At 44.0% G+C, this 25,192-nt stretch overlaps 2 protein-coding genes across 4 annotated transcripts in view; both read right to left on the bottom strand.

Moving 5' to 3' along the window:
• Nucleotides 1–25,192, bottom strand: part of LOC144829079 (putative 2-ketogluconate reductase) — a 384,668-nt gene that overhangs the window by 46,267 nt on the left and 313,209 nt on the right. The gene's annotated exons all lie outside the window — the stretch shown is intronic.
• LOC144826847 (E3 SUMO-protein ligase KIAA1586-like) lies at nt 17,477–19,873 on the bottom strand. Its single transcript, XM_078685321.1, is given in 2 exon segments — nt 17,477–19,512; nt 19,585–19,873. Coding segments are annotated over 2 exon segments (2,325 nt in total).

Genomic DNA, 25,192 nt, shown 5'->3' with positions numbered 1-25,192 from the left:
CCAGCTCTGTTCTAAGTTCTGCGTTGCAGGGCACGACCCTTTCCTCGCGTTTCTGGTCGGTAAGGTCCTTTTCGCCCTGTGTCCTTTGAGGTGATTGTCAGAAAGTTCCGATGGAAGAAGAGCGTTCAAAATAGTCCATAGGGTAGGTCAGAGGAAAAAGGGGGATGGAGCAAGGCCAAATTGGGAACAAACTAGGGGAACGAGAGACTTCAAATAGGCGGGCGCGTGACAGAATTCAGAGAGCGGGGACTTGTCGACAGGCACTGGACGTCGAGCAGGGGCATCAGGTCGACCCTTTCTTTTCATGCTGTCGAAAGCAGTGCCTCGTCCTGCAGCTCTTTTCTGTCGTGGTCTCGCCTTGGCTAATGTCGCAGGTGTTCCTTAGTCTGTAGTCAGGCCTCGTGCTCCCACATCCGGTCCTTCTCTCCTCCAACAGCAGTACCCTTAAACAAGTTTGAAAAGACAGTCTTTAGAAAATTTGCAAATGAAGATAATCAAAAAGTCTATTTCTCTCCCAGCTCCAGGCAATGAATGAAAATGCTCGTTCTCACAATTGGCATATGAAATGACCGGTGACGGGCCTGTTGGATTTACTTATGACTTTCCTTCATAATTAGTTCACGACAGTTCATCTGATGGTGACCCACCTTCGTGAGACGAACCTGGCGAAGATATGCTGTTCTCTAGAGTTTTACATTTACAAAGGGTACTGTGAGTCATCAACATGGTACTACACTGGTATTTTGCTGAGAGACGAACATGACTAAAACATCTCCTTTCTATAGATGCCTCCTGCCTTTAAACTACTACGGGGTTCATTTCGGTTATTTCTTTACCTTGGGCTAATCTGTTAACCTTGTAAAACATCATTCTGGATCCTACGTAACCTTTTACAGCCCGATTACTTAATCAGGAAGGACAGGGGTTTTATGGGAAACAACCAGGGACATATACAGGGGAGGTAACGGGGGTGATCATTTTTTTTTTTTGGCTTGGGTATTGCGACAATTCAGAGAGGGGAGGGTCGCGTATTCTGCGGTCCTTGTTTTATACTATAGGAGCCGTTGACATGTAGTTCCCTTATTTCGGGTCAGATTAGGGAACCTCTGTCGTCTTACCTGTCCTTTCCCTTACGGCCCCACCTGGGTTCATTGACTTCTAGCGGAAAAGGAGAGGTAACGACGCGGTCTCAGGGTGATTGTATTAAAGACAAGTTTTTTTGTGCAAATACTGACGGTATTTGAAGCCAATTAGGTGGTGTGCTAGGGGTGGCAATCTGCCAATTTTGGGGCTAACCACTCGGAAGAGTGGGAGTGCAGAAATAGAGAGAGAGAGAGAGAGAGAGAGGGAGAGAGAGAGAGAGAGAGGGAGAGAGCGAGAGAGAGAGAGAGAGAGAGAGAGAGAGAGTGAGAGTGCAACGGCAGGCTAAATAGTACACGTGCAACAGAGAGGGTGGCAGTGTATTCAAGAAAGGCTATTTAGTGCATTACACAGTAAAGGGCATTCGCGGGTCTGCGTTAGGATCTTGTAATCATGCAGTTTGAGCATTAGACAGGGTAGAGGGGACATGCTTTGAGAAAAAGGAAGGAAGAAAGGAGGTACCATTTTGTCGCACTTTCTCGCATTCTCGGTCCTTTGACCAGTTGGGTCAACGCCTCAGTCACACACACACGCATTCCCTCACAGTTTCGCATCATACGTGACATGGGTTCATTCGTCCGGTCTGGTTTAAGGGTGATCACTTTTATCAGGTTGTGCTAATTTTTCGGGTTTGTTCGATACGTGAGTAGTTTGCAGGCGTGCTTAGACACCACCCTGCGGCGCTAGTCCGCTTCGAGTATTAGACGTGGCAAGGCTTCAGATCTTCGCCACACCTCGGCTGTAATCTCTGATGTAACCTGTAGAAGGAGGAAAAAAGGGGGGGGGGTGGGGGACACAGCATTCGCGCACATTCAAATACATGGATTCATAAGTCCTTTACTTACCTCTTACTCGTCTTCCCTCCTCGGGGCAGGGTCCCTGGGGATATGGTTTCTGGAGTCGAGGGGGGGGTAGTGTGTTCATATAGGTCGTGTGCGGGGAAACGTAAAAAGGAAACCAGAGGTGCCTAGTACGAGGTATCTAGTCAAAAGGATGTATCTCACTATCGGGGTCCTTAAACCTCTTTCAACGTTGTGGCGTTCTAAGGTTCTTCGGTTCTTGGGTCCCTGCTACTTTGGAACGTTGTACTTTATAATATTTACATTATTTCATTTCACCCTCCTTTTACATTCCCTCATTTACACCATTCGTTTTACCCATCCTTGGAAGTCAAGGTCTTCCTCTACGCGAGAGTTCATGAGTCAGTCGCGTACTTTTGAAAGCGGGGTGTCGTGTTGTCGATCCGATCCGTCCTCCAGGGCTAGGCAACCATCTTCTTTTAACCTTAAAGAGAGAGCAGAGTAGGGTGCACAGAAAAGAACTTTCCCACCCATCCCATATTGTTTTAAAATAAAGCATGTAATACCCGTCCATAGTTTCAAAGACTTTATTTTGCAAAATCATTTCAGCATATGGATTATGAGGGTGCGGTCGTATTTGGCCGGTCGTGGCAATGGCTAAAGTGCATACAGTGGGGGGTTTCGCTTGCAGCAATAAAAACATCGGAAAGTTTTACTCGTTCATTTGCAAGAAACTAAAACGTCTATTAATTGGCTGGGGGTTCGAGGGCATTTTAATTTCATAATTTAGAAGCATAATCATAATAGTTGTAATCAGATTTCCTATATGCATACCGTACGTGTGCGTCGTAAATGAGGTTTACATCAGTTATAAAAATATAATACATTGTACATTTGTAATCAACATTTGTAACGGGGATCTTTTCATACTGTTCGTCGAGTGAGTTCTCTTTGTCTTTTCTAGCCAAGTGTACAAAGGATCATATAAAATCTCAGAACATCAAGTTTATATTAGTGCGAAGGAACACCACGAGGTGTTCGTAAGTTCCGATTGATACCAGCGCCATGTTGGGCGGGGCCGGCTCAGTCCGGAAGCAGCATCAGGGGGAAATGTTTCCATTACTGGCAGTTTGGACCAGAGTCCTTTTCGGCAGTTCTAGAATTCACGCTAACAGAAGGTGTGGCAATGTCATGTTTGTTTCGTTGGCGATCAAGGCAGCCGTCCCTTACCGGAAACCTGCAAAGGCCGAAGGTTCCGCCGGGGACCTTTGTATGATCTTCAAGGCTGCGGAGATGCTGTCGGAGATGGGGGCTCGTGCTCCATGGGACAAATGTTCGAGTTGTATGGCTGGCCAAAGTTACTCTAGTGGCCGGGGCCCGCCTTCCAGCGGATCCAGACGCCATTTTGAGGCCCTACAGGGGCCACTCTCGTCGAGTTTGCAAGAATGGAAGAGATCCTTCGGAGTGAAAGGAAGAGGTCCCTGTTTTGTGTAAGCGGGACGTTCAGCTGGGGTGCAGCTGTGATGCCCCCACCTGGGGGGGCGAGGGAGACTCGTTCACATCGTCTCCTTCTCCCGGTGCACTCCATGCCGCTGCTTTTCATCGCCCCGCATAAAGGTCTCTCCACATCCGGTGTTCCCCAAGTGCCACCATTGTACGTTCGGTGCTGCGCAAATACTGGGGTGCCACCATTGTACGTTCGGTGCTGCGCAAGTACTGGGGTGCCACCATGGTGTGTCCGGTGCTGTGGAAGTATGGGCACCATCGCCTGACTGGGGGTGTTCGGCGTCGGGCTGGGGGCTGGGAAACCTCCTACCGGTGGAGGTGGGAGAGGCTCGTCCGCGTCGCCTCTCCCTCCCAGCCCAACTTGGACAAATTGTTGTGGAGGTACGTGCAGGACATCCCGCCGTCCAGGACTGCTGCGGCTGTGACGGAAGAGAAAAGGAAGAGGTGCCTCGTTCTCCTCTTGACATGTGGCGGGACTACCTTAGTCTTTCCAGGCCCGTTGCGGCCGGCCAAGGAGACATGTGGCGGGACTACCTGCAAATGCCCAGGCTGCGGGCTCCTGCCTCTCCTCCGGCTCCCCCATACGTTAAGATTTCCTGACCAAGAGTTGGCGGCCGGGCTCGCCTTATATGGGTTGCCGTTGGTTGGGCGTAGCCGTAACCCTGCCCTACTTTGGAAGGTTCCAGAATGGGGGGGGGGGCGAATGTTCTGTTTGACTTTCATTTTCTACAGTTTATCGTTATTATTCCTTGTTTGTTGTGTTAAATTAAAAGTTCAAGTTCATTAATGGTCTACGGATTTTGTTTTACCATTTCTTTCTTTCCAGGTTGCTTTTATGCTAAGTTTCTGCTAACAGAGGTCGAGTAACACGGAAACACGTGTAGAGGGATGACGCAGACTTGTACATTACATACACACAAACTCAGACGGGGGACAGTACAAGTACGACATACAAAGACCCAAGACAAATATAAAAAACAGTTATTGGTCATAATTATCTCTTTCCGTCTGTGAATTTTAAACGAGGCTGGGTTCCCGTCTTGACATTGCCCGACCTAGGAGAACTTGAGCATGCCGCTGAGATTTTCCTGGCGAAATCTGTGCCATCGGGCATAATCAAACGTGGTAGTTCTGTCTGGTCTGTCTATGTAAGTCGGGTTCTTCTTTGTCTCGCGCCTTTTCTCGTACTGTCGGCCTGTCGTTCCTGTCGGCCCCTTGCCTTTACTCACGCTCAGTAGAGTCGGGCATTGGGCTTTCCAGTGTCCGACATACCTACAAAAAGCGCATTGGTCTGACCCTAAGTCTGGTCGTCCTTTGCATAGTGTCGGGGGATAAGTTGTGGGTAGCGGTGTCCTGGGGTTGTCCTGTCGGTATATTTCTCTACTTGGTTTGTCCTCGTCTTTTCTCTGTCGTTTCGTAGCCTCTCTGCGCCACATACCGAGACTGTCGAGCATAATTGGCGTTGTCTTATTATTTCGAAGGGCTATTTCTAACGTTTCTATTTTATCAAGGTCAAAGGATCCTGCCAGTGGCCACTGTTTGTCTTGGCTATCTTCGGTATACCTGTGCCATAATTTATTATAAGCTATGGTGACTAACCCATAGTTTATGAACATGTCCTTATTAGGGGTGCCTTCTAGTGGAGCTATATGGTCCACCTCTAGCACCCGGTCCGGGCTAAACAGGCTATTTATCAGTGGGGAGAAGACAGACATGACGGCTCGTAACGAGGGACTAAAAGTCAGCACTGCCTATCTTATCACTAGGTGCAAAGACTAGACAGAATATTTCTATTCTACGTTGTTTGCAGGTAGTGAATACCTCATGGATCAAAAACCAAAAGACCGACAAATGACAATGGGGAGAATGAGTAGGACCGCAAAGATCTGCGTTACCTACCCTTTTCACTATCTGCAAAAAGGGTGGTCACTTCCCTGTTTGCAGACAGGGAATCTCCAGGAAACAATATTTTGCGAACAACAGTTCAGTTTCAAGCAATTATTAAGTGGGGGAGAAAGAAGACAAGCACGGCTGCTACCCTACCTATCCTCCACTGCTTGCAAAGAGAGAGAGCCTGTTGTTTCTCTGTTTGCAGACAGTGAATCTCCAAATAAAAAAAAATAAAAATAAAACGAGCAATACTAGTATTTTGAACAATCAAGCAATCAAACAAATTTTTCGCAACTTGTCGTGGCAACACGACCTTACCCGGACCATGTGGACAGTTTCTTGTCTTCCGAATCCAGCGCCCGATCGTCCTCTTTTTCTCGTATTTCTCACGGCACTCCTGATGGTTCCCAGTCAGGACCGTAGATCACTCGAGAGAGGTCTGTTCGGAACTAGTGAAGTTCGGATGATCGGCTGCCAGACGAGGGTCTATTGGGCAAGAGCTCTCCCGATCGTTGCAGTCGTTCACTCTGTCGTCGGGACCTCTCCCACTGGATCCATGAGTCGCTGATGGGCCCCACGCTTGGGACGCCAATTGTAAAAAGTTCATTCGGGTCGGGGACAATCGATATTTGCCCGGCGGTATTGCCTCTGTGACCCTCTAGTTATTAAATCAAATGAAGAGGCAGGCGCTGGAGACTGGAAAGCAGGAAACAAGGTTTTCTTTATTCTCTCCGGAGGAGAACACAACGAAACGGACAGAAGGTATCGTTCTGAGGTGCTCTAACTGTATTCCTGAGGCCTGGCCTCTTATACGCACATTTATGACTTTATTGCAGATTACACATACATGTTAAAGCTTTGATGTACGGAAAAGACATTCTCGGAACTCCCCTTTGGGCCCGTTCCCATACACATTTACAGTTGAAGTCCCCACCCTAGTCACAACAGGTGATGAGCATCGCGCAGCTGGATAATCCGCCGATTCACGGAATGTGGGGGGTTTGATCGGGTCTCATGGGGTGGGGGGGCTTTGATCAACCCGGGGATTCTTTGATGGGGGAAGCTTTCTATTGTACGGGGAGGGGCAAGGATGGTATCGGCAGAGCTGGGTGTCGGCTTGGGAACGGGGAGGATGAAACGGGCACACGGGGAAAAAGGGGGTTTGCATCTAAGGGCCGGAGATCATGAAAGGAAAGCAGGGAGGTGTCGCGCTGGGAACAGGATGAGGGCCTGGGGCAGAGCAGCGCCGAAGAGGGGTTTATGACTCAAAGGCAGGTGCAAGCAGGGGGTTGGTCAGCGTGCAGGCTTAGCGAAGGCAAAGGGCTATGTCAGGGGCCAGCGGCATGCAAAAGGGTTTGTTCTGATCGGGGCATCTTAAAATGGCGGGCGCGCACGACAAAAGTGTGGCATCAGGGGAAGAGGCAAGATGGCGCAGATAATGTTCACCAAAACGTACTAATTTTCGACACGGCCCCTGGGGATGGGGTCCCCGGGGCCATAAGGAGGGGGGCAAGGCAGCCCCCCTTACAAAAAATAATTTTAAAAAAGGGTCATGCCCCGGGAGATGGGTTCCCCGGGGCTGATTAAGGCCTCAGGAGGGGGGCCACGCGGCCCCCGGGGTCGACTACATTGAGATTGCGGGGGGGCACACTGCTCCGCAGACCCGGGGACCGTCACCCCCTGGGGCTTATTTTTAATTTAATAATAAAAAAAACATGTGTGGGGGGCTTAAACCCCCCACACGCCCCGGGGACCGCCACCTCCCCGGGGCTCTAAATATGTAAATTGGGGGGTCTGTGACGGACACCCCAGCCCTGGGGACCACCATGCCCTGGGGCTTTGAAGTTGGCACGGCCCCCCTCCTGGAGCCCTCGAGGGCCCTGGGGACCGCCGCCCCCCACGGCCGGATCCTGCTGTGTCCTGGGGTGCCCACCCCCGGGACACTGTAGTTTGCTATTTGGAAGAGAGAGCAGGAAACCTGCTCTCTCTTCCAAATAGCAAAGCGGATTGCTTTTCCACATGGGGAGCAGCAAGTTAGCTGCTCCCCGTGTGGAAAAGGAATACCGGCTCCAGCAGGAGGCAGGGAGCCAGCGGGACCGTGGGGGGGTTGGGGACCCCCTCATGGTCTCCAACGGAGAGGGCCAGCCTCGGGGGATGGGGTCCCCGGGGCTATTAGTGGCCCGGGAGGGGGCCACGTGGCCCCCCTCCTCAAATTAAAAAAATAATAATTAATTAAGAAAGGCCGGCCCCATCCCCCCTGCCATAAGGAGGGGGGCAAGGCAGCCCCCTTACAAAAAATATGCAGCCCCCTTACAAAAAATAATTTTAAAAAAGGACCATGCCACAGGGGGATGGGGTCCCTGGGGCTGAATAAGGCCTCGGGAGGGGGGCCACTCGTCCCCTTCCCAATAGTTATTTTACTTTTTTTTATTAGGAGGCAGGCCCTGGAAATGGGGTCCCGAGGGCCCATAAATGGGAAAATACAGGGGGGCTACGCAGCCCCCCTTCTTATAAAAATAAATAAATACCGGCATCGCGCCAGAGGCCACGCCCCCTCCTTTCAGCACTCTTCAAATGCACCAGGGGGAATGCATTCCCCTTGAATACTGGGGGTCCCTAGGGGCCAACTAGCCCACCAGGATCCTCCAGTATGCGCCAGGGGGCTGCGTTGCAGAGAGGTGTTCTGAGGCCGCGCCCCTTTCTACATCTCTCTGCAACGCAGCACTGCGGCGCCTAGTGGAGATAACTGGTGGGCTAGGTGAACCCCAGGGACCCTCAGGATTCAACGGGAGTTAATTCCCTAACTTAAAACACACCACGGGGCACGTTTGCACAGTGGTGAAGAGAGGGGGCGGGGCCTGAGTTCACATTTGTGCAAACACACCCTGTGGTGCGGGTACCTCCAGTAAGTGCCACGGAGCTGCATTGCAGAGTGCTGTAAAAAGGGACGTGGCCTTTGAACACTTCTCTGCAACACAGCCCCCGGGTGCATACTTGAAGTACCTGGTGGGCTAGTTGACCCCCAGGGATCCACTGGATTGAGGAGGAATGAATTATCTAACTTAAAACGCGCCACAGGGCATTTTTGCAGACGTCACCTCAGGCTACGCCCCTTTCCTTCACCACTGTGCAAACGCGTCCTGTGGCGTGTTTTAAGTTGTGGAATTAATTATCTTTCAATACTCAGGGTCCCTGAGGGCCAAATAGCCCAACAGGTATCTCTAGAATGAGCCAGGGAGCTGTGTTGCAGACAGGTGTTCAGAGGCCACGCCCCTTTTTACACCTCTCTGCAACGCAGCACTATGGCGCTTATTGGAGGTACCTTGTGGGCTAGTTTGATCCTAGGGACCCTTAGGATTGAAGGGGACTTAATCTCTCAACAGTGGTGAAGGGAGGGGACAGGGCCTGAGGTGATGTGTGCAAACATGCCCTGTGGCGCGTTTTAAGTTGGGGGAAAAAATCCCCTTCAATCCTGAGGGACCCTGGGGACTAGTAGCCCACCAGATGCTTCCAGGAAGCGCCGTTGCGCTGTGTTGCAGAGAGGTGGTGCAGGCTGTTCCCCTTTTTACATCTCTCTGCTACACAGCTCTGTGGCACTTGCTGGATGTACCTAGTATGCTTGTGGGACTCTAGGGGCCCTCAGGATTGAAGGGGAATTGTTTCCCCAACTTAAAACGCGCCACAGGGCTTGTTTGCACAGTGGTGAAGGGAGGGGATGGTGTAAGAAAGTGGCTCTATATATACTGGACCGAAGTAAAGTCAGCCGAACTACGAATTCTGATTTACTCACCTGTTATCAGGAAAGCCCTCAATGCTGCATCTTTGAGCCCAGTACTGATCCTGAAAAGTAATTCTAACCATACTTACCAGTAACTTGAATTTCCTTCCATAGGCTAACATTGACTGGTTTTACTTGGAAATTCTTCTAAGTGTGGAGTTTTGGAACTTTAAAATATTCACCTAAAATCGTCCGAACAACGAATTCCGATTTACTCACCTGTTATCAGGAGAGATGTCTGTGCTGCATCTTTGAGCACAGTACTGATCCTGAAAAGTAATTGTAACCATACTAACCAGTAACTTGAATTTCCTTCTATAGGCTAACATGTACTGGTTTCACTTGGAAATTCTTCTAAGTGTGGAGTTTTGGAACTTTAAAATATTCACCTAAAATCATCCAAACAGCGAATTCCGATTTACTCACCTGTTATCAGGAGAGAACTCAGTGCTGCATCTTTTTTGCCCAGCACTAACCCGGAAAAGTAATTCTAACCGTACTTACCAGTAACTTGCATTTCCTTCCATTGTCTGGTTTTCACCAGAAAAGTTTCTGTGTCTATTTTCACAAACAACAAACAAATATTCCTTAAAATCGCCTGTATGACTTAAAAGCATTCTTTCAACTGTTTACAGGAGATGTACCAGTGCTGGATGCAAGATCCACTACTGAGTAAGAAATAGTAACGATAACAATACTTACCTGCTAAGTGAATTTCCTCCCATAGGATAACATTGTTGATTCTATGTGAAGTTTCTGTCAACTTTTAAAATACAATAATATTCCTTAAAAATCACTACTGTAACCAAAACGGTTTTACTCAACGGCTTACAGGAGATGTCCCAGTGCTGGATCTAGGATCCAGCCCTGTGATTAGAAAAGTAATCCATAAAGTAACTAATTGCATTTAACTAGAAATTCCCATTGAGTTCAATGTTGCATTGTGTTTGAAATTGTGTTGCCCATTGCAACAACTGTAACTACTGTACTTAAAAAGTCTATTGCCTATTTGCAAAGTATTTAAACTAAAGTAATTCATTCTGAGAAAGTATATTTTGTAATGTAATGTAAAAAATAATATATCTAAAAATGAATAATTTAAAAAACTGTAGTAAATCAGTATTAAAAAAATATATAACAATTAATACATTAAAACATTGTCATTTACAAATCCTTTGAAATTCACTGGAAAAACCATAGGTTTCAGACATGTTATAGTTAGGAATTAGCATTTTAAAAACCTTTGAAATTCACTGAAAAAAACATAGGTTTTAGACATGTTATATTTAGGAATTAGCATTTAAAAAACTTTAGAAATTCACAGAAAAAAACATAGGTTTTAGGGGTGTTATAGTTAGCTGGACATTTTAGTCGTACAAAACCATTGAAATTCCTCCGTTATAGTTAGTTTTACTAACTATAACTCGCGTGCCCGCAATCCACTGCTGATGAAATCACATATTACATCAATCACTCAATCAATCAATCAGAGTACTTGTAGAGCGCGCTACTTACCCGTGAGTGTCCCAAGGCGCTGAGGGGAGGGGGGGCTGCTACTGCTCGACGAGCCAGGTCTTTAGGAGTCTTCTGGGGGCCAGTAGGTCTTGGGTCTGTTGTATGTGGGTAGGGAGGGTGTTCCAGGTCTTGGCGGCGAGGTAGGCGAAGGATCTGCCGCCGGAGGTCGTTTGTTGGATGCGGGGGACAGCGGCGAGTGTGAGGCTGGCGGAGAGGAGCTGGCGCGTGGAGGTGAAGAAGCTGAGACTGCTGTCATTCATGACATGGTCAGTGACATCACTCATGACATCACTGATGACATCTCAAATGACATCACTGATGATATCATCCTTGTGATAGAGTGGCAGACCTCCAATCACACTAATATAACATTTGATACACACATTCAAATATAGAAACTACAATTTCTAAACAATGAACATACCAATATCACTTACAACACACCTATTCAGTAATTTTAACATCTACATACACATTCACTCATTCACCAACAGTCTTATACAGTCACTCATACATGTACTCACTCATCACATGTACTCATACACCTGTACATCCTATTACACACCGCCACTCATCCATAGATTTACTCACACACATACTCACCCATGCTAATAAAGAATAAAACATCCATTTACTTGCATATACAGTTACACATACACTACCACACGTACTTCTATAGAAACTTATCATACTTACTCTTTTAAACAATGATTATAGAAACACATACTTTTTCATACAGGAAGTCTTCAAATCTCTCACTTTCACATAAACTCACTTATATACACCAATACTAATATATACTGGGTTAAAAATTATGTAGTTACTTATAAAGAAACTATTGAGACAGTCAGTCACTCACTAACACACCCATACACACACTCATCCACCCATACAGTCCTGCACACATACTGTCTTCAAAACATACAAACAGTGACTCACTCATTTATGCATGTATGCACTAAGTAATACCACCCACTGAACCATAAAGACACTCAGACACTCATATCCTTACTCTAAAAACCAAATAATAACCCATATAGACAGTCATGTAGCTACTCACACACCTATGCAGTCACTTATACACAAAGTGAGAGACTGATACAGATATTTACAAATTTAACCATCACTCACTAACCTAGGTATTTACTACGATACACTTAAGCAGTGCATTATACAATCAATTTTACAAAAAAATAAATCATCCATTTAGACACTTATATACCATTTATTCTTCCATCAACCTTGAGATATACATATATACAACATATTTAAACTTTATAGAAACACACATTCACTGGATGATGTCATCAGTGATGTCATCAGTGATGTCATTTGAGATGTCATCAGTGATGTCATGAGTGATGTAACTGACCATGTCATGAGTTTTGTAATATGTGACATCATCAGCAGTGGATTGCGGGCACGCGAGTTATAGTTAGTACAACTGACTATAATGGAGGAATTTCAATGGTTTTGTATGACTAAAATGTCCAGTTAACTATAACACCCCTAAAACCTATGGTTTTTTCAGTATATATATATATATTGTTTTACCTGAAACATAAACAATATTAACAATTACATTCTAAAACCTTAAATAAAAAGAAATACAATTTAAAAAAACAGAAAAAGACTTTTACAAAAAATACTGTAACATTTTTAAAACAAAAATATAAACAAATACTATAAAATGAAAATTAGAAACAATTATTAATAATCAATATATTTAATCAATGTTAGGAAATGTACTGGAGTCTGGGAATAATATATATACCATTCCCACTCCAGTTTATTCAACAGTAGAGAAAGTGTAGGACTTCTAAGGGGTTATATATAATTTACCGCTCCAAACAACACACCACTAGGGAAGGCGTTGTACATCGGAGAAGTCCAATTTACTTTTCCCTCTCCAGGCTGTGCAACAGTAGGGAAAGGGTTGGATTTCTGAGGGGTTTCATTTACTATTCCCACTCCAGTGTGTGCAACAGTAGGGAAAGCATTGGACTTAGGAGGGGTAAGATTTACTATTCTCACTCAAATCTGTGCAACAGTAGGGAAAGAGTTGGACTTCGGAGGGGTAAAATCTAATATTACCACTCCAAACTGTGCAACAGTAGAGAAAGCGTTGGACTTCAGAGGGGTTAAATTTACTAATCTCACTCCAGTCTGTGCAACAGTAGGGAAAGCGTTGGACTTCCGAGGGGTTAGAATTACTATTCCCACTCCGCTCTGTGCAACAGTAGGGAAAGTGTTGGATTTCGGAGGGGTTAAATTACTATTCCCATTCCAGTCTGAGCAACAGTAGGTAAGCTACTTCACTTCTAACACACTACATATTTGAATAACCCTATTAATTTAGAAAAAAACAAAACAATCTTAATATAAACATTATTACTTAACATAAAATATATATATTAAAAAATAAACAATTAACCCATTTACAAAATTCATAAACAATGTAATGACTAATTTTCAAATAATTTTTTTAACTTAACTTAACACCCTATTTGCCTACAAACCTACAAACTCGCAACTAAAATATAATTAAAACAAATCAGTATTATATATTGTACATAATTAATCATTAATCCAATAATGAATCATGCATTCATAATCAATTATTAATTAACTATTACTTGAATTCCAACCCTATACCCCAAAAACCCACTAGCCGCACCTAAAATATAACTAAAATGTGATTATCACACAATTTACACAATAATCAATTAAATATTTAGTAATAAATTAAACATTTATTGCTAATTAATTATTTCCTAATTAACTTCCCACCCTATACCTCAATAAACTTAGCAATCCACACATAAAATAAAAGTACATTAAAGCACTATTAAATAATATACATAATTAATAGCAATCACATAATTACTTAAACATTATTAATTCTTTAAAACTAATTATAGCCTAATTAACTTCCCACCCTATCCCTCTACAAACCCAACAACCCGCTAAAGCACTATAAATTACTATTACCAATTAAATTACACTCTAAATAACTTACAATTGCAAACTATATTTAATGAAATTAATAACAATTATACAAATAGTAACATAAAATTAATATATGAAGTAAAACACATTACAATTTACAAAACCAATATTTTTTACAACTACATTATTGAAAACGATATTAGCATCAATATTCTAACGGTATAACTTACTTGAACACGATTTTGTCTTTTGACATTTCTGTTTCTTGATATTTACAACTCAATATTTTGTCCAAATACCCATTAAAAGCAGGTAGTGGGCTGGACATATTTTTTTTGAAATTACAAAGATATGTAAAAATTGCAAAGAAAAAGTAAGAGCAGTGTTACTGAAGAAGGAGTAAATGATTGTTACATAAATTCCACTTAGACATTACGTCAGGGAGACCCTATTCCCTGGGGAAACAAGTGAACTGCAGGTCAACATTTACCATGGCCACATAATGAAGCACATGTGAAAAGAAGGTAAGTTGTATTGTGCGAGCCACAAAAACAGTGAAGGGCCAAATTTACAATATGTCACCTGCCAATGATGTCATCAGAGAACCTGGTTTGGCAGTTCGGGCTGAACTGTTCCCATGAGGAGCAGGGTCAAGACTAATGTGCAGATCTGTGACTGGGGGTGAATGTTTGCATTCTTCAGCATTCCATCCATCATCTGTTCTTTTTGCTTTTGACATCCTAAGTGGGGTATACCCAGATGTAGGGTATACCCAGACGTGGGTCCCGTGCTCACTATGCCACTGGATTCAAGCTAGCCTGCCTGATGAGGGATGATGCCCTGAAACCTGTCCCAGGATGTTTGTTTCCGGTCCAGGAAGTACCTGTCTTGGAAGTTCAGGCTGGACTGTTCCCAAGAGGAGCAGGGTCAAGACTGATTTGCATATGGCTGGGTCTAAACTGGTGTGGTGTGGTGAGTAGCAAAATGATAGATTAAACCCAGATCTGTGATTGGGGGCAAATGTTTGCATTGTTCATCATTCTGTTCATCATCTGTTCTTTTTGCTTTTGTTGCCCTAAGTGGGAAATGTATGCTCTAATGTGGGTCTTGTGCTCACTGTGCCACTTGATTAAAGCTAGCCTGGCTGATGAGCGGTGATACACCAAAATCTGTCCAAGGATGCTTGTTTCTGGTCCAGGGAGGACCTGGCTTGGCAGTTTGGGCTGGACTATTCCCATGAGGAGCAGGGTCAAGACCGATTTGCATATAGCTGGGTCCATACTGTGGTGAGCCAAAAGAAATGAGGTATTAACCCAGATCTGTGACTGCAGTTGGTAGAATGTTTGCATTGTTCAGCATTCCATCCATCATATGTTCTTTTTGCTTTTGTCGTCCTAAGAGTGGGAATGGTATGCCCAGATCTGAGTCCTGTGCTCACTGTGCCACTGGATTCAAGCTAGACTGGCTGATGAGGGGTGATACCCCCAAATTGGTCCCATAATGTTTGTTTCCGGTCAAGGGAGGACCTGGCTTCGCAATTCGAGTCGGACTGTTCCCATGAGGAGCAGAGTCAAGAACTGATTAGCATATGGCTGAGTCCAAACTGGGGCGGCGTGGTGAGCAACAGTGGATTAAACTCCCATCTGTGACTGAGGTTGAATGTTTGCATTGTACAGCATTCTGTCCATCATCTGTTCTTTTTGATGCTATCAATGGCACTCACTCAAAAAATGGCTGCCCTCCTGATGTATGACCTATGTAAAACTCATAGGATGTGTGCTTTGTGTCCAGCACACATGCTATGCCTTATGCTTCTGCTGTGAATGACCACTTACTGCCTCGTTTACACCTGAGTTTCACTGATATGGTTTTTGACGCAAAGTCAGATCGCACTATCTTTAGTCAGGCTTTGCATCAAAATGTATGAATTTTTTTAGCTGACCTATCTCAAAAATATCCTTTTGCATATATGACCTGTGGGTTGGCCCTTAACAATGGTTTTGGTTCTGTGCAGAAGCCAACTTTCCACGCTAAGGACCTTTACTGTAAAGTTAATTGATGCTACAATTAGCGCTGCTTTGCATCACACAAGCTCCTGTGAAACTTCTAGCATGCATGTATCTACCGCCTTCAGGTGAGAGGGTTTGATTTGAAGACCTTCTGACACTCACATGTGCCTTGAAATGTCCCTACTGTTGACATTTTGGGTTTATTTATAGCCTGCACAGAGTCCCCATAGCTTGTAGCACCTTATTGATGTATTTAATCAATAACGGTTTCTGAGTTTCTTCCAAATTCAGAGTCTATGGTGTCTCGCTGCAGGGACTGAGGTACTGAATCTAGTCTCATCGTCATTTTGGACACCTAAGGTGTGCAATGCTTCCTGGAATTGTGATCTGATCTGCCTTGATTCTGCCACTGTGTTCACTGGGTGCCTTCCAGGCCACAAAACATTGCGTGGTGTGATGTCATAGCCTCTTTCCATGGCACACAGACTCAGTTGAACAGAATGATGTGCATTCTGCTTTTGTACAGATATCTTTTTCATCCCAGGTGCCAATCCATGTAACTACATTTCTGCAAGCGTTTGAAGACACACCTGTTATTTACAGGGCTTAAACATAGAATAACAGAGGTAGGGAGTACTCAAAGTTATTGATCTTGGGCAGTGCTTAATTTGTAAAATATGAAGTGCAGGTGCTCAAATGTTTGTCAGAGGCCACACCTACTTTTATCTGGCTACGCCCACTTCATCCACTGGCTCCACCCACTTACTATATTAGCTCCACCCACATTTTCAACTGGCCCTGCTAAAAGTCAGAGGTAATATATATCTGGCTGATCCGAATTTCAGCAAGGGAGCCTTCCTCATAGTAAGGTTTTGATAGGAGGGTCCCTTGCCCTGTGAACATTTTGAAAAAGATTAACTCAAAAGTGCATTTAAAGCACAATTTTGGAATAAATTAGCTAAAATCTCTAATGCATTGAAAAGGGACAATTTCAGTGCTGTATGTGCTGATTTGGTGAAAGGACAATACTGGGGTAGGGTATGCCATTTTTAACAGTCTATGAGTTCTAAGGTACAACTTTTACATAGCTTATGTGCCAAAATAAACCAAAATGTAGTTAAAACACACTAAACGGAGAAAGTGAATAACATCATGCAAGGTACTTGAATTAGTCAGTCATGGCACTTCCAGTGGCCGAAGGGGTATGTGGTTATTCAGTACACTAGAGTATTTTGTTAGAGAAACAATTGAAAAAAGAGGATTACCAAGTGGGCTTTTTGCTAAAGCTTAGTCCCCTGGGGGCTATATGTGCATTTATTAGACACAGATTAGTTAAATAAAATATGGAACTATGCAGTTCTGTATCACACAGACACAACAGATTAGAAAAGAGGCATATATTCCAAATATGACTTTTTAATTAAAGATTTGTATCTTACTATAAAGCTCAGAAAAATGTAATCTCCACCAAAAGGACCTAGAGCTACCTAGGCCAAAGGAATAGGTAATGACGAGGCAGTTTGAATTTCACAGTATTGCAAGTCATAGCTATTAGTGCAAAATGGCCATAGTCAGTGCCATACAAAATCTAAACATATAAAGACAAAATAATGTAACATAAAACATATAAATACAAATAAATATGTTATAAAATGAAAAAGCAAGGTAAGTCTTATAAAAACAAAATAAATTATATAAAATATAATAAATATAACATCCAAACCAAGAGACAACTATAAGAAAATATTAAATAAATTGACACTGTCAATCAATGCAAATAAATAACCTATATAAAGTACACAACAATTAAATTTCCCCAAAAGTCCAGTAAAGCCTAACTTTTTTAAAACATTGCAATGACCCATTTTTCAGTTGGACTGGGCTAGCATCTATTTTTCTAGGAAAGCCCACACACAGTCTAAATCACTTGTGCATTCCAAGTCCTCCTCTTTCCTTGCTTTACTCCTAGTGTCATCAGCTGCTCTCCGTCCTTTTGCAAGCCATGACTGAACATACAGGATTGGATTGAATCTCTTAAATGGTGGACCAACAAGATTTAAAAACATTAAAGAAGATATTGTTTCAGTCAGCAATGATGCTCTTGTAGATGTGCAAATAAGATTCATTTGAGAAAAGCCCCGCTCATATTCTGCAGTACTGATAGCAATAGTGTGCAAAACCATCAAAAGCTCCTTGAACTGCCTTTTAATTTCTTTTCCTCCAGATTCCTTATACTCTCTGTACGCACGTATGGTTTCTCGGCTGGCAATGTTGAATCTTTTACACAGAGACTCAATGTCACTTTCACCATAAAGAACAGGTAGCTCATCAGGCCAGTACTGTTTGTATAAAACTTTCACTTCGTTAATCAGTGTATCATAGTCAGCCTTTTTGTCAGCAGAATTAGTACCACCTGTAGACAGCAAACGATTTTTCAGATTTTTTGCAAGGCTACGAAAAAACTGTCCCTGTTCAATGATTTTGTCAGTGGTCTTTCCTTTGTGCAGCATCACACCCTGGAATATATTTTCTTCCATTGCCTTTTTACACTGTGAGAAATGCTTCCCTTGCCTGTCTACCATTCCCTCAAACACTGCTATTTGCCGACAAATAGCCCGATGGGCATCAATGATTGTAGAATCACGTTTCTGTAACTCGAGTGATAACTCTGATAACTCCTGAAGAGCATCATACATGAGGCCAAGATTAGCAACAAACTGGATAGATGATAATCGCCTTCCTAGGCCGGTGTACATATTTCGATTGGAACTGTCACGGGAAGTATCAACAGCTGCACTAGTAAAATGCTTGTAGAGAGCAGGATAAGCATTCCAAACAGCCTCTACTGTTCTAAAGCTTGATGCAACCCAACGAGTATCTAACACTCTACCTATTCTGCAGAGCTGAATGTCAAGAACTTCTGCACACTCCTTTAGCTCCAAACGGTTTTTAACAGATGTGGCAAACAGAGAATATAGCTTGTCGAGTACGTTTTTGAAGTGATTTGTAGCGCCAATATCTTTCATGACATCATGAACGGCAAGTTCCAGGCGATGTGCTGAGCAGTGTCAGGCTACAATATTGGGAGAGATTTTTTCTTGCAACCTCTTTACAACACCACTGTGACGGCCAAACATCACTGAAGCTCCATCACAGGCAACTAAAACCAGGCATTTGGAGAGAAAGTCCTCACTTATATTAATAGGATCTTTTTTTAGAGCAGACAGTAAACTGCTTACTATGCCGTCAGCTGACAAATCACTCAGCTCAATGAGGTCAACAAAAATATTAGCTGGGGAGTCCATGCCAGGTAGCTGCATTCGCATGTACACAATTAAAGAACTTTTCCTATTTAACGCAGTGCCTTCATCTAGTAAAATACTTATTTTTGGGGAAAGTTCAATAATTTGAGCAAATATCTTCCTCTTCATTTCTGAGGATATGTGGCGTTGTATGTTTGAGCAAGCTACATTGGAGTGCAAAATTTGACCCATATCCAGTCCATTTAACTGGTGGCAGTCTATCTCTGTTTCAAAACCATACGCTGGCCTGTTCCGCTTTGCTTCCTTATAAGCTACACGGAATATTCTGGATGTTGATGACATTTGTAAAGATTGAGCTTTTGCAGTTACTTGCAATAAAGAATCTTTTTTTGCATTTTCTAAGATTTTTAAAGTTGCAACATGAGCCTTGCTTTGTGCATGTTCTTCAATCTTTTTTCTCAATGATTTTTGCTGTTGTTTTAGATTTGTGCCATATGCCTTCACAGTAGAGTCAGTCCATTCTTTGGACAATTTCATTCCCCTGGATTTCTCAGCACCAAGATCACGGACTTGGCGACACACAGAACAGCCAAGGTTAGGGCCTTTAACAATTAACCACGGATGCTTGCGTTGGAAATATATCTTTTGATCATGTTTCCAACCTTTAGGAAGAATGCCTTTCCTAAAAACTCTGTCTGAATGTGGTTTCAGCTATAATGTGTCAAATTGTTTGCTAGTGCTTGGAGTTTCCTCTGTCTCAGTAGCAATCTCCACAGCATGATGCTGGTCATCTCGGAGAGGACTATCTTGTGTCTTTTCTTCTGTAGGTGTGATAACGCTGCTGCTAGTAGTGGTGTCCCTCTCATCTAGTGCCTTCTCTTGCACTTCATCTTCTGTGTTGTTCCCTTCATCCAGCGGAAGTACATGGTCTTTTTTAGCTACTTTATTAGTAGGCTCCCCATCATCTTTGGGCTTAAATTTTGTGAAGTAGCTTGAAATCTTCTTCTGCCCACTGTGTGACATTCTAGGGAAGCAAAGTGAAATAAAACATGCTAGACATGTGCAAAGTGTGATGTCAATTCATCTAAGTAATTACATGCACAATTATTTTTTTTGCAGTTTGCTCCAAAGAAATGTATGCATCTGCACATATATTACCATCTACAACTGACTACAAGTATAATCCAAATGGATCTTACTTTGCCCACCCAAATTCAGACCTTTTCCAATACATACGCCTGTCCTGCAGCACTCACTGAAAAGAGGCACAAAGTCTTTAAAGTTTGCCTCACTTTTAAGCGTTGGCTTCCTGTAGTATGACAACTGAAGCAGGGTAAGGTGGAAGTGTGCAAAGTTAGTTACACACTGTGATTCACAAAAAGTATTCATTAATTGACACTCAAGGCCAGAATGGGAACCCAAAGCAGCCCTGGCAAGTTTTGTTGCCAGCCCCCATACAGTGCATAGCAAGCAAGCTTATTGACTGCTAGAGATGTTTGCATGGGGGTCATTCTCCCTTCAAGAACATTTTTTAAAAAGAAAAACTAAAATGGTGCACAACATATTTAGCCGTATCAACTTTCAAAGCATAGTAAATTGTACACCTAAATGAGGACCTGCATAGCCACCAAGGCCAGAAAGCATAGTAATCTCACACTTAAGTACTCAGACAACTTGGAAATGTCAGACAAAGGCACCCAGGCCAGAAATCATAGAAACGTCAGACAAAGGCACCCAGGCTAGAAATCATGGAAACGTCAGACAAAGGCACCCAGCCTCAGGCCAGAAATCGTGGAAACATCACACAAAGGCACCCCGGAAAGAAATAATGGAAACGTCATACAAAGTCAACCAACCAGGCCAGAAAGCATAGAAACAACACACAAAGGCACTCAAGCGACAAAGCATGAAAATGTCAAAGAAAGGCACCCAAGCCAGTGGTGCTGGAACAATTTCTAGAGTGTTGGTGCTGCCCTCAATGTTACATCACTGAAGAAGTCATAAGATTGTGAAAAACCCAAACATACACTAAGGACAAACATAGCAAATGAGCCTTGCTCATTCCGGCAGAGGTGGTGAGTGTGTGGTATGTTGCAGTAGATCATTTAGAAGCCCACTGCTTGTTGAGTGGTGTTGGTGTACCCAACTGTATGAACCAAAGCTTTCCACAATACTAAACTCACCACCCCAAGTACCTCAACTTCCTGCTCTCTCCAGTGCTGTGGTAGAATTCCTGCATATCAGCTGATGCTTTGGACAGTTAAATAGCTACCAGACATTGGTAGTTGTTATTTGTTAATGATATGTATGTAGGCATAGTAGCTCAACAAAACAGCTGTAACGATTCAAGATGGCTTGACATAGGTCTTTCAAGCAAAGTGAGCCCTATGAGGAAGAGAAGTTGTATAGGGACCCTACGCCCGCCGTAACATTCGGTATGTTTACTTTGGTACCTCCAGGGCTTGGCACTTTAACTTAAGGCAATCTCAGGAATGGGCTGGCGAGGTGAGCTGGCATTCTTCGAAATGGGGAAAACGGACTTACCCAGATGATCCAGTAAGCAGACCCGTGCTTTGGGTTAGGTAAGGCCTCAAGGGCACTTTGCAGGCAGCATGTAGGCCTGTGCTAAATGCTAAGAGAGTTAAACTGCAAGCTATCTCAACTCAAGCCTCTCCCAGAGATGCTGTGCTGGCTGGCAGGGGTTCTTTATTGAGCTTCCTGCAACAGCTATTAGGTCTGTATCAATGAGGGATAACTTTACATCTATGTTTAGACTTGAGCACCTGTGCATACTTATTTACCACATTAAAGTTACACATTTGAAAACGTAAACTTCAATGTAATGACATTTGGGAGTGAGAAACAAAGTCCTAAAATACTCTAGATAATTTGGACTACAGTTTAGTTGCAGGCTACACTAGAGAAATATTTTGTCTCCGGAGCAAAATAAGGTACATTTTTACCAAAACCTTGGTGTCCTAAAAACTTAAAAACATTGCTCAAAGTTGTTGAACAATCACCGACGTGTAACGCCCTGTTTGGGAGCATTATGTAGCGGAGTACCCCGTTTCTTACATTAATTTAGTTTAATAGCGCCTCTCATACCAGTTTAAGGTGTCAGAGCACTTTGCATCATTCACACATTGCATAAATACAATCCTATGTGTGTAACTCAGTAAAGGGAATGTTACATCAGACAGGACTACAAGGTATAGGAGTCACATGTTATCCATGATTGTCATTGTAGGCAATATAGTTTAGGAGTTCAAAGTCTGAAAAAGCGCAAATGCAGAATTCAAAACATACCAGCATTGTTAGGGGTTCTCTTCAATAAGAAGTGATTTCTACCCACATTAGACCCTTTTTGCAAGATTAGGATAAAGAAAGATTAGCCCAAAAAACATATAGCGGTACTATATAACTTGCCGTTTGCATGCAGCTCTTTGATGACAGACAGACTAGTTAATAGCTTGCTGTTCTATGGTAGCATTTTAACTTACAAACTGCAAGTAACAAAAGGATCTTTCCGACAGAAGCAGTAACACACTGATCTATTTTACATTATATGCACTTTTTGATCTGCATGGTAAACGTTATTTGCAGCAGGTATATAACCCTGGCCTGTACTACCTGCCTTTCAAGCAGTCACAGCTTCCCCTAGACAAACCTCCTGGCTGGCTCTCTCCAGGTAGACGATTAATCACCAGAGTTATCTTGACATTTTAATTTTTGCCTGAATATTACTGGAGCCCAGGAACTCGGCACCAGCTGCTTTGCCTTATGCTTTCTGCCTGAGAGCATATAAAGGACAGCATAGGCAGCATACATTGGCCTTACTGAGCTGGTGCCACATTGTGTTGAGGATACTGCGGTCTCTTTCTCCTTGCAGTAACAGTATGGGAAAGTGCATTTATATATTGCTGAGATCGTACCTTTCTTTTAAGGCCAGCTCAGTGGCAAAATTGTGCTGGCTTCAAGGGTAATTAGTTTCAAGGTTGTTTATTACTTGGGTAAGGGGTTGTATGATTCCTGCTGTAGCACAAGAAGGTGGCTCTGCATTTGCGTCATTGCAAGACGAGCCCCTGACAAGTTAATTAGCCAGGCTCCCATGCCCTCATGCACATGATCATCTCATATGCCAACATCACTTCTTGGTGCAGAGCCGGCTCAGGTGACGGATTGCCATTGGTTTCTTTGCAAGCAAGATCATCACACTATATTACTTCCCCTTCTTTAGTCCACTAACTCTCTTGTAAAGGCACCTGTATTGACAGGACTGGAGAAGGTCATGGGGGTTATTAGCACCAAAATCGCTTAAACTGAAAGGACACTTTCTCTCAATTCTAGTGTGTCCCTCTCCCTCCCTAGTTGATGTATGATTGACTACACCTTGCAATATAAAAAAGCGCTAGCGACGCGCCTGCGGGTGGCCTCCAGCTTCATCTCCCACCTGGGCTCCCACCTTCTCTCCTGGACCTCTTGACTTTTTGCTCTGTCCTGGCCGACACTTTCTTGCTGTTTTCGGACAGTTTTCTCTGGACTCTAGCCCTTCTCCCATTCCCTCATCCTTTAACCCTTTTCCCCGTGGATGATCCTCAAATGTTTCCTCCCTTTTCTGCTTCCCCTTCCCTCCATACTCTTGCATCCCTCCCACCCTCCCTTTGTGCTGTGACTGCATCCACACTTATGGAACTCTGCTCTTTGACTTATTGTAATAACTCTAATCAATGGTATTTGCTTTAGACCTTGCACCATATACCATTCCTATGTGACTCTTAGAGTATATCCATGTGTATCCCCTCCCTAAGTAGATAGAGATATCACTAGTATATGCCTAGAGTTTATCTCCTCCTTGTGTGACTTTATCTCTTGTACATTTGCAATTTTTTCTGTTTGTACCTTTTTTATAACGCATGTATTCCTAAGTCCGTATGTTTTCAACTGGTTCTTATGTAAGTCAAAAATTTGCGGCTTGTAACCTTCAGTCCTAATGTTTGAAACTGGGTCCTATGTAAAGCGCTCTGACACCTTCGGGTAAAGTTTGCGCTATATAAAATTGCACAAATAAATAAATAAATAAATAAATTGTTCCTGCCTTCAGTGTGTACTTGGTTTGTGTGTCTCTCTCACCCAGGACTGCTCTCATCTCACGCCGTATCCATTGCTTCAGAAAACCCAGCCCTGCTTTGCAAATTTTAATGTGTAAGTCAGAACATTTGCGCACGCTGCTTGCCTGGCACAGCCCCAACCCCCACAGATTTTATGAGCGTGCCCGGCCTGCCCTGAAAACGAAACCGAATCCTGCCCTGGGCCTGCATCCTGTACTGATTCCAGGCAGCCCGCAACTGACCAACAAATAGCTGGTGCACACTGCTGGCAACAACAAACATGATCGTGCATCGATTCGTGATGATCAAAGTACCAGTAGCCAGCAGGGCATCAGAAACAACATTTAAGCAGTGTGACGTCCATGAACATAAAAAATTAAATCTGTAGGCCTCACCTGCGCAGATTTATTAGTTAATTCATGATATATGTGTCTGCCGGCCTACGCCGCCTATCATTCCCAGGCCAATCTTCATGATAACCAACCAATCAACAATGAATTAATTTTTAAAAAACGTAATCCTGTGCCTGCGGCCCCCGCCGCCCCCAGCCATGCCCTGCCCAGTGCCATCCCTGCCTGCCTCGCCTCACCTGCCTGCGGAAGCGCAGCTCTGCTCATCATGAGGATTATTTATTTCGGCCGGCGCCGGCCTACCCCCCCAGGGCAGGCCATCTTGTCCAGGCGCTGCTCGTAGCAGTGGTAGGTAGACCAATCAGGATGATTTTAAAAACCTGACTGGCCACCACCAGTAAATTAATTAATCACTAGTGTAAGGGCGCCAGACCCTGCCTCGCGAGTCGCGCCTCGCCCTCACCTGCTGAGCGCTCGGATGCGCTCCCAACTCCGAGTCCAGCAACTTTGGGCGGCGAATACCAGATACTCGGCGAGGGCCAGGGAGAGGTGCGGGTATGCTGGGGCGGGCAGAGAAAATGCGCGTGCAATGCATTCAATTGCATGCAATCTGCGCACGCGTCGCTTCCTCTGGCGCGCACAGCCCCAACCCCCGCAGCAAAGCCCTGCCCAATGCCCTGCCCTGGCCCCTGCAACAACACTCAACAGTGTCCCGCCCACTGGGGCCCTGATCCGCGCCGCGGCCGGGAACTCTTGAAGAGAGAGAGTAAACTGGGAGCAGCAGGCACGTGACGTCACTGACACAGCAGTAAGTACTGCCAGTGCATGCATCATCGAAGTGAATCAACAAGTTTGGCACAACACTGACAGCAGTAGCACAGCAG

This window comes from Lissotriton helveticus, chromosome 4_1, assembly GCF_964261635.1.
Source record: "Lissotriton helveticus chromosome 4_1, aLisHel1.1, whole genome shotgun sequence".
Lineage (NCBI taxonomy): Eukaryota > Metazoa > Chordata > Amphibia > Caudata > Salamandridae > Lissotriton > Lissotriton helveticus.
This window is presented reverse-complemented; position numbering and strand designations above follow the sequence as displayed.